Source organism: Olea europaea, chromosome 15 (genome assembly GCF_002742605.1).
Source record: "Olea europaea var. sylvestris chromosome 15, O_europaea_v1, whole genome shotgun sequence".
In the NCBI taxonomy this organism is placed as follows: domain Eukaryota; kingdom Viridiplantae; phylum Streptophyta; class Magnoliopsida; order Lamiales; family Oleaceae; genus Olea; species Olea europaea.
The window spans coordinates 6,117,704-6,130,354 of record NC_036251.1 but is presented as its reverse complement, the minus strand read 5'-3'; the positions used below and the strand labels follow the sequence as shown (position 1 = coordinate 6,130,354).

Here is a 12,651-nt window from a genome sequence, read left to right as displayed (position 1 = left end):
GAAAAGAATGAGAACCAAACAGGGGCTCAGTGTCACTTTGGAGCTGGATACCATTTCTTTGTATTTAGAGTTTCATTTCAAAAAGATTAACCTATCAAGTAAAATATTCTAATATCTTTTGGCCCAATTTATTTACCTTATGTCTAATTAAAAAAATAAAATAAAAAATCATTACTTTTCTAAATTATACTTAATTCATAGCGATTAGAATGGTAGAAAATTGATTAGGTTATTAACTTAGGCGTGTCTGCTGCCATTCAACCATCAGTTAAAAAATTTACATTAGCTAAGATGCTTTTTAGCTTACTCAAACATCTCTAAATAAAAAAACTTAAAATAATTAGTTTTTTGATCAATAAAAAGTTGAAATTAAATCTTGAGTTTACGTAATTTCAAAATAAGTAATATTTACATCAAAGTATGGGTGGATACAGTTCAATTCAAAGCCAAATCTAGAACTAATATGTATCTTATAAATGACCTATTTGTATTATGCAACCGAGCCTGAATCGAGTCGAATTGTTTCGACTTGGTTTAGGTCGATTTCATATCTAAAATTTTCAAAGTAGTGATGCAAATTAAAACATTTTAAAATGGTTTAAATGTTTCGTAAGAAAATGGATTAAATGCATGAATGCACCTACCTTAATGTGTTCCAAAAAAATAAAGAGAAGGAAAAAAGAAAGAAGGAATTGATCGGGTCATTTTGGTTATTCGTTTTTAATTTTGGTGCCAATATTGAGAACTGATTAAGAAACTAAGGGTGCGTTTGATTTGCGTTTCCATTTTCTATTTTCAGTTTTGAATTCGTATTTTTTTTTTTTTTTAGAGACTATTTTCGAATTACAGAAAATATGTTTGGTTTAAAATTTTTAGAAATTGTTTTCTGACATTTATACAATTAATCTAATAATAATTTTATGCTAATATATTACTGGATAATATATATTTTAAACTTGGTTAATTTACTATTTTTTCTTGCTATAAAAATAAAATAATAAATTTATAGATCAAAAATAAGAATCGTTGTAAAGAAAATAGCTAGTCCGTCTTTTCATCCTTCTAGATGTATTTTGCCGTTACTTGAACAATAAAAAAAGAAATAATAGTTCTTTCAAATTTTGATCAACAACAAAAAACAATAATGGAAATTGAAAAATGTTTTGTGGATTTTAAAATTATTATGCTTCACTAAATTGTATCAGATTACAACATTTTATTTTTAAAAGTACTGCTATACATTCCCTGAGTTAAAAAAAAAAAAAAAAATTGACATGTTTTGAGTATTTTCCGCGTTTTGAGTTTTTTAACTGAAAACACTTAAAACGGAAAAAAATCTTTTTGAATTTTTATTTATAAATTTTTCCTTATTTTCGGAATACATTTTCAAAAACAACAGACTAAACACGTTTTAGACATTTTCGAAAACTAAAAACAGAAAATGGCTTGAAAACGGGAAATCAAATGCACCCTATGTTTCTAGGCTCTAGTACTAAAAATCGATTAAAACTTCAGTAGATCAGGAATTGAGATTTGCTATTCAACTTGCCATTCACCCAATAATTAATTGATCCATCACTTTAAATTAATTTGTCCAACTTTTTTCTCACCACAACTTGTTCTTAAAAATAGGTGTTCAATAATGTGTTAATTTGTCAATGATGACAGCAAGTTGAACAGTCAATTTTCAACAATAAATCTTAACTCGTAGAATAGACCCAAACCAAACCCTCCACTCCTTACTTTAACCTATTTAAACATATTTTAAAAAGTATATATTTGCTAATTTTTTAAGCTTGACCGTATCGTGTGATTGATTGCAAATTTTTTTGCAAACTGACTCACCAAACAGACCTTTAAAAGAGCAGAACCGTGGGTCCATTCTGGATTTGAAAGACTAATCAATTCCATTTAATTTTCAAAACAAAGAACACGTCAGCCACATGACGCACTGGTCTATTAGTTGGCCAACAAGAATCCGCGTAGATCGAGCCATCAACAGACACGTGTACGGTAAAGGGTTTGCATACGAATAAATAAATAAATATATCTGTTACGCATTTCATGAGCCAGCTTACCTATTGGCTATTGCCTTAACCCTTAATAATTTAATATTTTATCTGTCCCATAAAAATATATTTGTCTTTATTTTCATACAAATTAAAAATATAATCAATAAAATTGAATTTTTATTTATATTTTTTCTAAGATACCCCTATATTGAATATATATATTTTTAAATGGGAGTAATTCATAAATATAACAAGACAACATCAAAAGAATAAGGTCTTTAGTTCTTTAATTGAAGGTGTCGCTATTGAAGCTCGACAGATTTCATTCTATATGTAGCTCTCGTTTGACCCACATTACCTGAAAATGAAATGGAGGGAATAGTATTTTTTTAAAAAATAAATGGTTGAAAAAGAAGGAAAAGTTTTCGATTTACGTGTAATATTATTTTATGGAAGATTGTGTGGTTGAAAATGGGAAAGAGAAAAATAAAATGTAATGTAATTTAATTTTATGGGGATCAAACAGGGGCGTAGGATATATACTAAGAAATCAATTATATTCCTAATAAGGAAATTGACCTATAATTTGTTACAATTAAACTAGTAAATCCATCTTTATGAACGAAGAGAGAATATTATAATGAAACCCTTGTCACTTACAAGACCCACTATCAAAATTAACTATGATGTCTTGAATTACTTTAGTTGAGTAATGTATGTTATTAAGGAATCTTAGTTGCGTATTAGTATCGTCGCCTTGGTTTGATTTTTTTTTTTAGACTTATTTTTTCTCAAATTTATTTTTTATTCGTGCATTCTTCTAATAAAATAAATTTCTATGAGAATTTATAACTTTTCGTTTACCTTAAATTACATATTTTAAAAGAAAATAATTTTCATAAAATCGCTCCAAAATTACCAAATTATAAATTCTTAAAAAAATTAATAACAAACAGGTCATAAATTTCAACATGTTTACACCGATCATGTGAGCCCTTATTTATACGACCACGTGTTCTATGACTAGGATCGTTACTCCCTTCTCCCTCAAATCACAGTCTGAAAACTGGGAAAAAAAGCTCTCTCGTTTTCTGTTATTTTCTGAGAGAGAAATGCGAGTTTAGAAGTAAAGGTACTTTCTGAATTCTGGACTTATTAACTTTTCTTCATAATTAGGTTTTTGGGCTTCGAATTATTTAAGGTACGATGAAATTTGACTAGTTTTACATTCTGTTTCATATTTTCTTGCTGAATTCTGAATTGTGGTTAAACTTTTCTGGGTTTTTTCTTATTTAAATGAGTGAATTTTTATTTTTTATTTTATTTATTTTTATCACTGTAAATTTTCTTGTTTTTTAAGTTTACATTTAACGTTATTTTTGGTTGATTTAAAATTTCTTCGTTTGTTTTTATGTCTGTTTAGTTTTGGAATTTTAGATTGTAAAAAGGATTATTCTGTCATTTCATACTAGGATGTCTTGATTTACTACAGTAAAAGTAGTTGGGTATTACATTCTTCGGTGTTGGGGGGGGGATGTGAAAAGATTAAAGTGCCCTCATCCTTCTGTGCCCTTTTGATTTGGTGGATGAAAGGTGGAATTAATTTTAACTTATCTTGAAATTAAATGTAAATGAAGTTAATCATATTTAATTACGTAGCTGATCTAGAATTTTTCCAGAATAAGGCTTAATTTAGATGGCTGATCTTGAATTTAACAAGAATAAGACTTAGCCCCAGTTTGGTAGAAGTTAAAATTAGATTGTAATCTAAGTTAAAGGCAACAACTAATTTGAACCACATATTTTTTGGGTCCACAACTTTTAACCACACATTTCATTAACTTTTATTAAAATATACAAAAAATTTGATTTTAATCCTCTATGGATTGTTGATCTTAATGTTTCTGGTTGTTGTCTGTTGTTTAGAGCAACTATATTTGATATTTTTTCTAATAACAATCCTTGCTCTTGGGATGGGCCGGAAATGGATATAGCAGTTAATAATGGGTGTGTCCGATGTTTAATATCAAGATTGTCTCTTTTCCTTTATACTTACAAGACTTTCACATGAAGAACCATATTTTGTTTTTTGAGAGAAAAATCATAATGAAGGACTGAACATATAATTTATAGTGGATTGAACGTAATAGCTGAAGTTTTGTTTATCTCATCGTATCGAATTTTCAACATGATCAATTTTAAGTTGGTTTGAAGTGGCTACTTGCGGAATTTTTTTCGTTTACAACTCACGTAGCTATTTCATTATCAGCCTGCGTCTTTTCCCACTTTGGCTTTCTTGTACTTCGTCTTTAGTTATCGATGCGTGCAAAAATGTTTCTACATATTCCAAATATTTGATCTAGGCTACATTGACATTTTTTTTATGCAGTGTTTTGAGTGGAAGGTCAAAAGATCTTTTTTGAGTTACTAATTGAATAAAGGACTGCACTTTGTACATTATAATGGGAAACAGTAAAGATGGGAAGCCTTCCGAGCCTGAGAAATCATCCCCGCCTGTAATGGTAGGCAAAAAATAAAAAATAAAAAAACTGCACAGTAATTTGAGCACATAGTTTGCAAAAATAATTTATAAGGTCTTTTCTGAGTTGGTGTAAAATGCTTATCTCTTTGATAGGACCAGCATAATATACACGCATTCCCTGATTGGGCAAAGATGCAGGTTATTCACTCTGTTTCAATGCTTTCTTCCTATAGTCAAGAAGTGAAAATAGAGTTCTCATTAATATTCACGGCTCGTCGATACTAATTATTGGCTAGTTTAATATCCAGGCTTACTATGGTCCTCGACTTGCTGTACCGCCGTATCTAAACTCAGCCGTTACTCCTGGTCACTCCCCTCCCCCCTATATGTGGGGACCACCACAGGTATTACCCAATCTGTTATGGTAGCATCTGGGTTTCTGTTTGATTCTTCATCCTGGATAAATAGGCTGCCCAATTTCGAAATGTTTAATCATAGAAAAAGCCATCTTTTCCAGGCTATGATGCCAACTTACGGGCCTCCATATGCGGCATTCTATGCACATGGCAGCATTTATCCACATCCTGGAGTTCCTCTAGTAAGTTCCACCTTTATCAAACTTCAATCAGTTCCTTGATATTTTAACTCAGGCAGTATCATTCTTAAGAACAAGATCTCATCGACAGTTATGTTCTTCTATAGTGTGGCACTCCTTTGAGCATGGCTGCACAAGCCAAGTCATCTGAGAATACAGATGGAAGTATGGTAAAGAAGTTGAAAGAATTTAATGGGCTTGCAATGTCAATAGGCAATAGCAATGCTGACTCTGACGGTGCTGAAGGTGTATCTAACCCTAGATTTTCCAAAAGGTTTGTTGATATGTATTGACTTGGCAATTGCTTTCATGATTAACTGATCGTCTGTCCTTTTAGTAGAAGAAACGAACTCCTCCTGGTTCATGCTTTTTTCGATGTTATTGACTGATTGTCGATTTTATTGCTTATGAACAGCGGGGAAACTGAAGATTCTAGTGATGGAAGTAATGGGATTACTGCAGGGGTAAGGATCTCTTTGATGTACTAAATCATCTGGTAAATGAGTTCTCATTTTGGTTTGTGTTTGTGTTTGTACTAGTTCAAAGATATTTAACTATACCATTATTCTTGTATCATTTCCTAGGTTGGTCAGAAAGGGAAGAAAAGAAGTCGGGAGGGAACTCCTAACAATGGTAAGCTTTCTTTCTTGTCTGAGAATCATAATTAGAAAACTTTCATGCCAAATTATGATCATTACTTCTGAAATTGTGTTGTGTGTTTTTTGTGGTGAACTTACCTTACAATTTTGGTTTTCCTTTAAAAAATTTCTTAGTTTGTTAGTCCTCACAGCTAGATTTGATTTTGTCTAAGTCAGGTTGTATGCTACCATAGTTGATGATCTATTGAAGATAAGATCAATCTAAATGCACTCGTCGCCTTGATTTGTGACCTGTTATTTGAAGTTCTCAAAAAAACGGAGATGTTACTCACATTCCCACACGTGTGTGCTAATTTAGTCTTGTGTTTTAACCTTCTGATAGCTGTAGAGGGCAATTCTCATTCACATAACAGTACAATGGACATGGTGCCTAAAAAGGCTACAGAAAACGTCTCCATGGCACTAGAACTCAAAGATCTTTCTAACACAAAAGTGAAGTCTGTTGCAACTAAATTGCCACAACCACTCAAGACTAATGAAGCCTGGCTGCATGTAAGTTCTGAATATCTCTCATTACTCTGTTTCCATTATGTGCGCGATCAGTAGATTTTTGGCAAACCAAAGGAGGTCATTTGCTGGCTCTGCTCAAAAACCTGGCTAGAGTTGATTTGGCTTTGTGATGTACATACTGTAATCTCTCAGTTAGGGGTGCCTGAATAATTAGTTTCAAAATGGATATAGAATTTTAATCTTGATTCTTGACATGCCTTTTCAATTTGCCTGTGCAGAATGACCGGGATCTGAAGCGAGAGCGAAGGAAACAGTCTAATCGAGAATCTGCTAGAAGATCAAGGTTGAGGAAGCAGGTATGAGTAGTATCCGTGTAATCATGTTTGGCTAAGCTTAAAATATTAGCTTATAAATAAATTAATTAGTTTTAAATAAATGTAATACTTTTAATGGTCAAAGTTGAAAATAGACGACTTTATTTGCATTTTTCCTTCGGCTTATTTTTCTCTAATCCGTAGCTTACTCTTCCTTGCTCAGGCTGAGGCTGGGGAACTAGCTATGAAGGTTCAAACGCTAACTAATGAGAATTTTATGCTCAAATCCGAGATTACTAAATTAATGGAAAACTCGGATAAACTGAAGATCGAGAACACTACGTTAATGGTACTGATATTTCACTTGTTCATCTCTTCTTTCTTTTGTCTTATGTTTAATAGCTTTCGCATAATAAAAAGGCTTAAAATTCCCAGGAGAAACTTAAAGATGGACAACTAGGCCAAACAGAGATAAGTCTACACGAAATTGATGATCCAAGGCTGAAACCAATTGGCACGGCTAATTTACTCGCAAGAGTTAATAACCGCGACGGGGAGAATGAAGATGATACTTGCAAGAATAAAGGCTCGGGAACAAAGCTTCGTCAGCTTCTTGATACTAGCCCCAGGACTGATGCTGTGGCTGCAAGCTGATAGAATCTGTATACCGAATAATCCTCGACTAGTTAATCATGTAATTTTGGTGTAATTATGTCCAAAATTACGTGCAACAGTAGTGTCTTTGATCTTGATCGCAAAGTACTTAAAAAAACTCACGAGTCTGATTTCACTCTCATTATCTGTACACCTCGATGAACCTGAAATGCATTTTTAAGTTCAGCGTGTCGGGATGCTACGGATAGTTAAATGTATACGGGAGTAACATAGGAACTGTATTTAGTGTGTGGATTGTGTAATTGTACAAGCAGCTTATACTACTGTACCATGTTACATCCACGGCAATCTAGTAGCCGGGCGTTTGTTGTACTTTGACCATTTTAAAGTGTGGAAGTAGGTTAAGGTTAATTTCTTTCGGGTTTTTCTTGGCTGTTATTGTGTGCAGCATTTGTTATGTGCCTCAACGGCATAAACGTACATATTGGTACATTTTTCCCAGTTTTTGCTGGAATGGATAGGACGAGATGGTAAAGGATCGAATGTCGTCTATCCAACTACACTTGCATTACGATAATTTATCGTGATGACAAGGCCGTACGCGGTACAAATTTCACACTTTCCAAATAGCCAAGAATTCGCCCGCATGCGAATCAATGCAATCAGCAATGGATTTGGAAAGGGCAGCAAACGTAACACCTTTGAGATTTCCGCAGATTAATCCGACGCCAAAGAAGAAGTCTCCTTCCTCTATCGCTATGTCTACTTTAAGCTTCAAATGTTAACAAGATTTTGATTTCGAGTAAAAAATCTGAACAAGAAAGTACGAGGTCTGTCACCATCGATCTTCTTGTAATTTGTGTGGACTTTTGTTGAAAGGATTAAACTTGTTGTACATAATGGGTGCCTCCACTCACATGGTGGGGGGCTCACATGAATATGGCCCCCACCATGTGAGTGGAGGCACCAATTATGTACAAAATATTATGTACATGTAGCAAACTTCACGTATAATAGCTAATGATTTTTTTATTAGTTAAAAGTATTAATAATAATTTGTCAAAAAAGAACTATTAGATCGAAGTTCACATTCTAGATCTAGAACCATCATCTATGTTCATTATTAGGGGACAAAAAATTATTACTATGTATTTAATCAAATCCCTTTGAACTTTTAGTATGTAATAGTAAATTATTGTTGAAATTGACAAAAAATTTGAATGATTTAATTTTAAGAAAAAGAAATGAGAGTTGTTCCATGTTTCCAAGAAGTGGGAATGTGTAAGAAGTTGGCATATTAAGTGGAGAAAATTGAATAAGAGTAATGAGTATATTGGTAAAGAAAAATAAAACTAATTATTCTAAATTAGAAAACAGACCTATTTATTTGGGACAAGAAAAAAAGAAAACTCGACCTATATAATTGGGACGGGGGAGCAGTTTACAATACAATTTCAGAGCATGATAAATTTAAAATTTTAAACAAGAAAGTTTCAAATTATTAGCCCTCGTTTGGCCCCCAATATTTAGATTTATAATGGTGGGCAAATAGGTTTTTTTTTTTTTTTTTTTTGTGAAAAATAGATGATTATAAAAAAATGAAATGTTTTCGATTTGAGTGAAATATTATTTTTTAGTGCCATAAGAGAGTATCATCCAGAAATATCTTCTCTTCCATGGAGTCTAATATGACTCTCGTATTAGAAGAGAGTGAAGATATTTCTCCAGAACCGCTTTCCGTCATTTTGGCTAGAGCGAAAAGGAACAACGAGAAGCTTCTGCCAGTTGCAATGAAATTGGGGGAGAGAGCAATTGAGAAGTGTGAGTATTTGAGAAGTGTTCAGTCAAGCTTAAACCTTACCTCACACGAACTTTAAAATCTTTGGAGATTTCTTTGGATGATTATAGTGAGGTTGTCGCTTCTATCTGCAAAGAGACTGACGGTCATGTTGGTCATAATGGCAACAGTACCCATCGCGACCAGATGGTTATCGAGAGGACATATTTTTACCATCATCAATTTGAGAGAATGGCAGTGGAATATAAGGAAAGCTACCATATTTAATAGATTATTATTAATGAATATTGTAATTGATAGATACCATATTTAGTTGTGATTTTGATTTTACATAATGATAGAACATTATCGAGTCTTATTAAATATCATTGAGTGTATTTTACACTCATGTGCCATGGAGCTTTATAATTCTACTTCTTTCTAATTACTCTGGAGTGTATGAAAGATGCTGTGTAAGTGTTAGCAATCCTTGGTGAGTTTGGAGGTCTCTGCTTTTGTTTTTTACTAATAAGTGAAATCTTGAGTCGTGGAGTTTTAAATAATTATTTTATATATTTTACTAACTATTTAGCATTATGGATAATAGAATAGAATTGTTCAAAATTGTTTTCTTGAAATTAGTGATTTATTTGATAAGTAGAGGACTTTGATTCTCTGCTCAATGGATATGATAATTAGGTTTGTTACTCTTGGTTACAAGATTTGTGTAATTGTTTCATAAAAATGCTAGAAAAGAAACGTATATTTGAAACGGAAAATTAGATTGGTTCCACATCCTTCTTGCTTGAAAGCCTCCTTCAATTTGTTGAATATTTTATTGACAAATGTCTGTCAAAATACTAAGATTTTTACTTTAAATTTTGAAGCTTCGCATCTTAGAAGAATTATTCTTCTTTTATCAGTTTTGAATTTCGCCGTGGTGTCTCTCTTGCACTGGTTGGCAACTTAATGTTAACATCTTGCTTTTGGAACATAAGAGGGAAACCTTTTTGCTTCATAGGTTATGCTCACACGCATTTGTCTGCTTCGAACACAAGGAACACAGTCTCTACAACATTTTTGTGATTCTGCATCTGTATGAGGTATATATTTGACCATTTATTCCCAGTTTGAAATTTCTACTTCTAAAACTTGTAGTCTAGGATTGTGGAGCCAGGATTCGATGTTGGGTGGTCGTACTACAAGTCTTGAACATCACTTGCAGAAGATTCTAACATATTTTGGTGATTATGCGCATTACATTATTCCAAATAAAAATGAGAAAACACATCCTAAAATTCTAAACTTCGATGGGATGTTTGGTATGCAGGATTAAAGATGGGGTAGACTTTAAGAAAAAAATAATTAAATTTTAGCTATTGTATTTTGTAGTAGTTTCCAATAATGAATACCAAATATGCACATAAACTGGCACATTGAAAGATTAATTGGCCATCCCATCCGCGCAGTAGTTTGCCTCCCTATGAATATGTCTTATGGTGTAGACCAATTACGATGTTGAAGGTCTTTAATTACATCGATCAAATGTAAATGAGGATTTGACCAAATGTATGATGATTGATCTTTTGAATCGTAACTAGAGAATCTGTCTCTAGCTCAACCAATTTGTAACCCTGCTCCCAACAAAGTACGAAACCATGATCCAAAGCTCTGCTGATAAGATGCATAATATTCCAACTCTAAAAGTAAAACCATTAATCCATGAACCACCATCATCCCTTAAGACACCTCTGGTAGCTGCTTGACCTGGTTGACCCCTTGCACTTCCATCCACATTAACCTTCGCAAAATGTACACGAGGTCTAGTCCAACCAATAAGGGCTTCAAACTTGAGTCTTGTTTGAAACTTCCCCATCACATCCCATGCTTCCTTAGCTTTCCCTATTACAATTTTTGTCGGGCTAAGTGGCCGCTAAAAGTTGTCCTCATGAATATCACGATTGCGCCAATACCCTAATAGCCAGATGGTAATCATAAATATAATGGACCAAGGGACGCCATTTAAATTTGCATAGCTTGTGATATTTATCATTAGCCAAGCATTCAAAGGCAATATAAAGAAGTTACCTCTGTTGCTAGGTAGCAGTCTGCTTCAAATATCCTTCAATCGTTGGCAATCTCTCAAAGCATGTAGGATATCTTCTTTGCCGCTAGAGCATCTATGTCAAGTTTCAATAAAAAAAAATAAGTGCCGGGCTGCTAGGAATGATTTTGTAGGAATAATATTTTTCAATAATGTATACCAAACATGCGTACAAACTGTCACATTGGAAGATTAATTGGCAAAAATAACCATGAGCACTAAGACCCTCTTGAACTGAATTTGTAACCTCCATTTGAGGATTTAGTTTAAGTGATTTCCCTTGTCAAACTAAGTTAAGAAGTTATATATACTTAATTTGGATACTAGATTTCAGAATTGTGAAAAAATATATACTCCTCCGTCCCATTTCTATAGGTTGACTTTCATTATTTTCTTGTCTCAATTATATAGTCCTGTTTCTTTATTAAGAATGTTTTATTTTGTTTGTTTACTATTATACCCTCATTTAATTTGCCTTGTTATAACCATTTTTCTCACTTAATCTTGATATTGACAAATATAAATACGGGTAAACTAGGAAATTTTTTGGCAAAAATTACTTGTGCTTGTTTCATTGGCATCTGATTATGAAAATGTAAGATACTTGTGCTTCCACTAGGTCTCGTAATCAGAACGTTATTATCCTTAAAATCTTCTTCAACTGGTGTTTGATTTGAAATCTACATTGGTGTTGCAAAGTCCTTCATTTTTGGAACTGTGGTAGATGAATGATACTTATATATACACAGTTGAAAAGGTTTCGATTGAGGATAGTCTGCTGAAATCGAATTCTGTACTTCTTCATAAATCAACTGCATTTTGGTTCTACATACTACAACACGTAGTGCACACACGTTTATTCGACGATCCTTCTTTATCTCCATATAGAACAAGAGTGAATTGTCATTTGTTATACTCACTGGGGCCATGTTATCACCTACATCGTAATCTATCTTCAAGCAATAACTCCTTTTATCTACTTTCATCTCGACGGATATCATGAGAACTAGATCCTGTACTTGCATCCACTTGGTAATAGAATACCAAACGTCATTGCATTGCATGTTATGAAGACATTCAAGCTTTTCATACCTGCATCCATCCGAAACAAAAAACTAAATTTCTTTCTCGTTATGAAGCAAAAACTAATGAATCAGTTCTATTGAAGTACCTAATCTAGATTTAACAGAGGATGAATATCGACCAGAGGCGAATTTTCCACATTTGCGAAGATGGATTCGTCACTGTCACCATTGACGCCCTTACTGCACCATTACTTTCCTGGTTTGAATATAAATTTCCACGTTTTCAGCTTTCTCAAATAGAACCATCCATTTCTATTGTGCAGCGTAATTGTGGTTACAGTTACGGTTGAAAATATAGAAAGATTTGATTACAGTAATTGTGGTGTTCTTTTGTAGTAATGTAGTAATTCCAATTTTCATTTTAGTAAAGTAGTAAAAATTGAATATTTATATATGTGTGGGGTATTTGTGATGTTTTCCCTTGAAATATCACGGTCTAGTTTATTTTAAAATAGCCTTTAAAATATTCGGGTCAGGCTTCTTTAAAAGTCACTTCTTGTACTGTTATCAATTATTAGCTCATGCGATTAAAGCTACACTTGTTTGCACCGTTTACTG

The 12,651-nt window shown here is 33.0% G+C and overlaps 1 protein-coding gene across 4 annotated transcripts; it reads left to right on the top strand.

The window, feature by feature from the left end:
- Positions 1–2,995: 2,995 nt before the first annotated feature.
- On the top strand, positions 2,996–7,543 carry LOC111409956 (common plant regulatory factor 1-like). 4 transcript variants are annotated; one of them, XM_023040091.1, is made up of 12 exons: positions 2,996–3,144; positions 4,402–4,534; positions 4,648–4,692; positions 4,803–4,898; positions 5,012–5,092; positions 5,197–5,363; positions 5,505–5,553; positions 5,674–5,722; positions 6,077–6,240; positions 6,477–6,554; positions 6,736–6,861; positions 6,948–7,543. In XM_023040091.1, exons 2-12 carry the CDS (start codon positions 4,475–4,477, stop codon positions 7,164–7,166), a joined length of 1,134 nt encoding a protein of 377 aa, XP_022895859.1. In that variant the 5' UTR covers positions 2,996–3,144; positions 4,402–4,474; the 3' UTR covers positions 7,167–7,543. The 4 variants fall into 4 exon arrangements, with proteins under 4 accessions (XP_022895859.1, XP_022895857.1, XP_022895860.1 ...); XM_023040089.1 differs by having other exon boundaries at positions 6,071–6,240; XM_023040090.1 differs by lacking the exon at positions 2,996–3,144 and adding an exon at positions 3,197–3,213 and having other exon boundaries at positions 6,071–6,240.
- The last annotated feature ends 5,108 nt before the right edge of the window (positions 7,544–12,651 follow it).

What these genes read in the sequence shown, in the direction of transcription:
- LOC111409956 (XM_023040089.1), top strand. Translation starts at nt 4,475, where the DNA reads ATGGGAAACAGTAAAGATGGGAAGCCTTCCGAGCCTGAGAAATCATCC. An exon ending in ATATGTGGGGACCACCACAG is followed by an intron (nt 4,899 to 5,011) that starts GTATTACCCAAT and finishes CATCTTTTCCAG; the next exon opens with GCTATGATGCCAACTTACGG. An exon ending in CACATCCTGGAGTTCCTCTA is followed by an intron (nt 5,093 to 5,196) that starts GTAAGTTCCACC and finishes GTTCTTCTATAG; the next exon opens with TGTGGCACTCCTTTGAGCAT.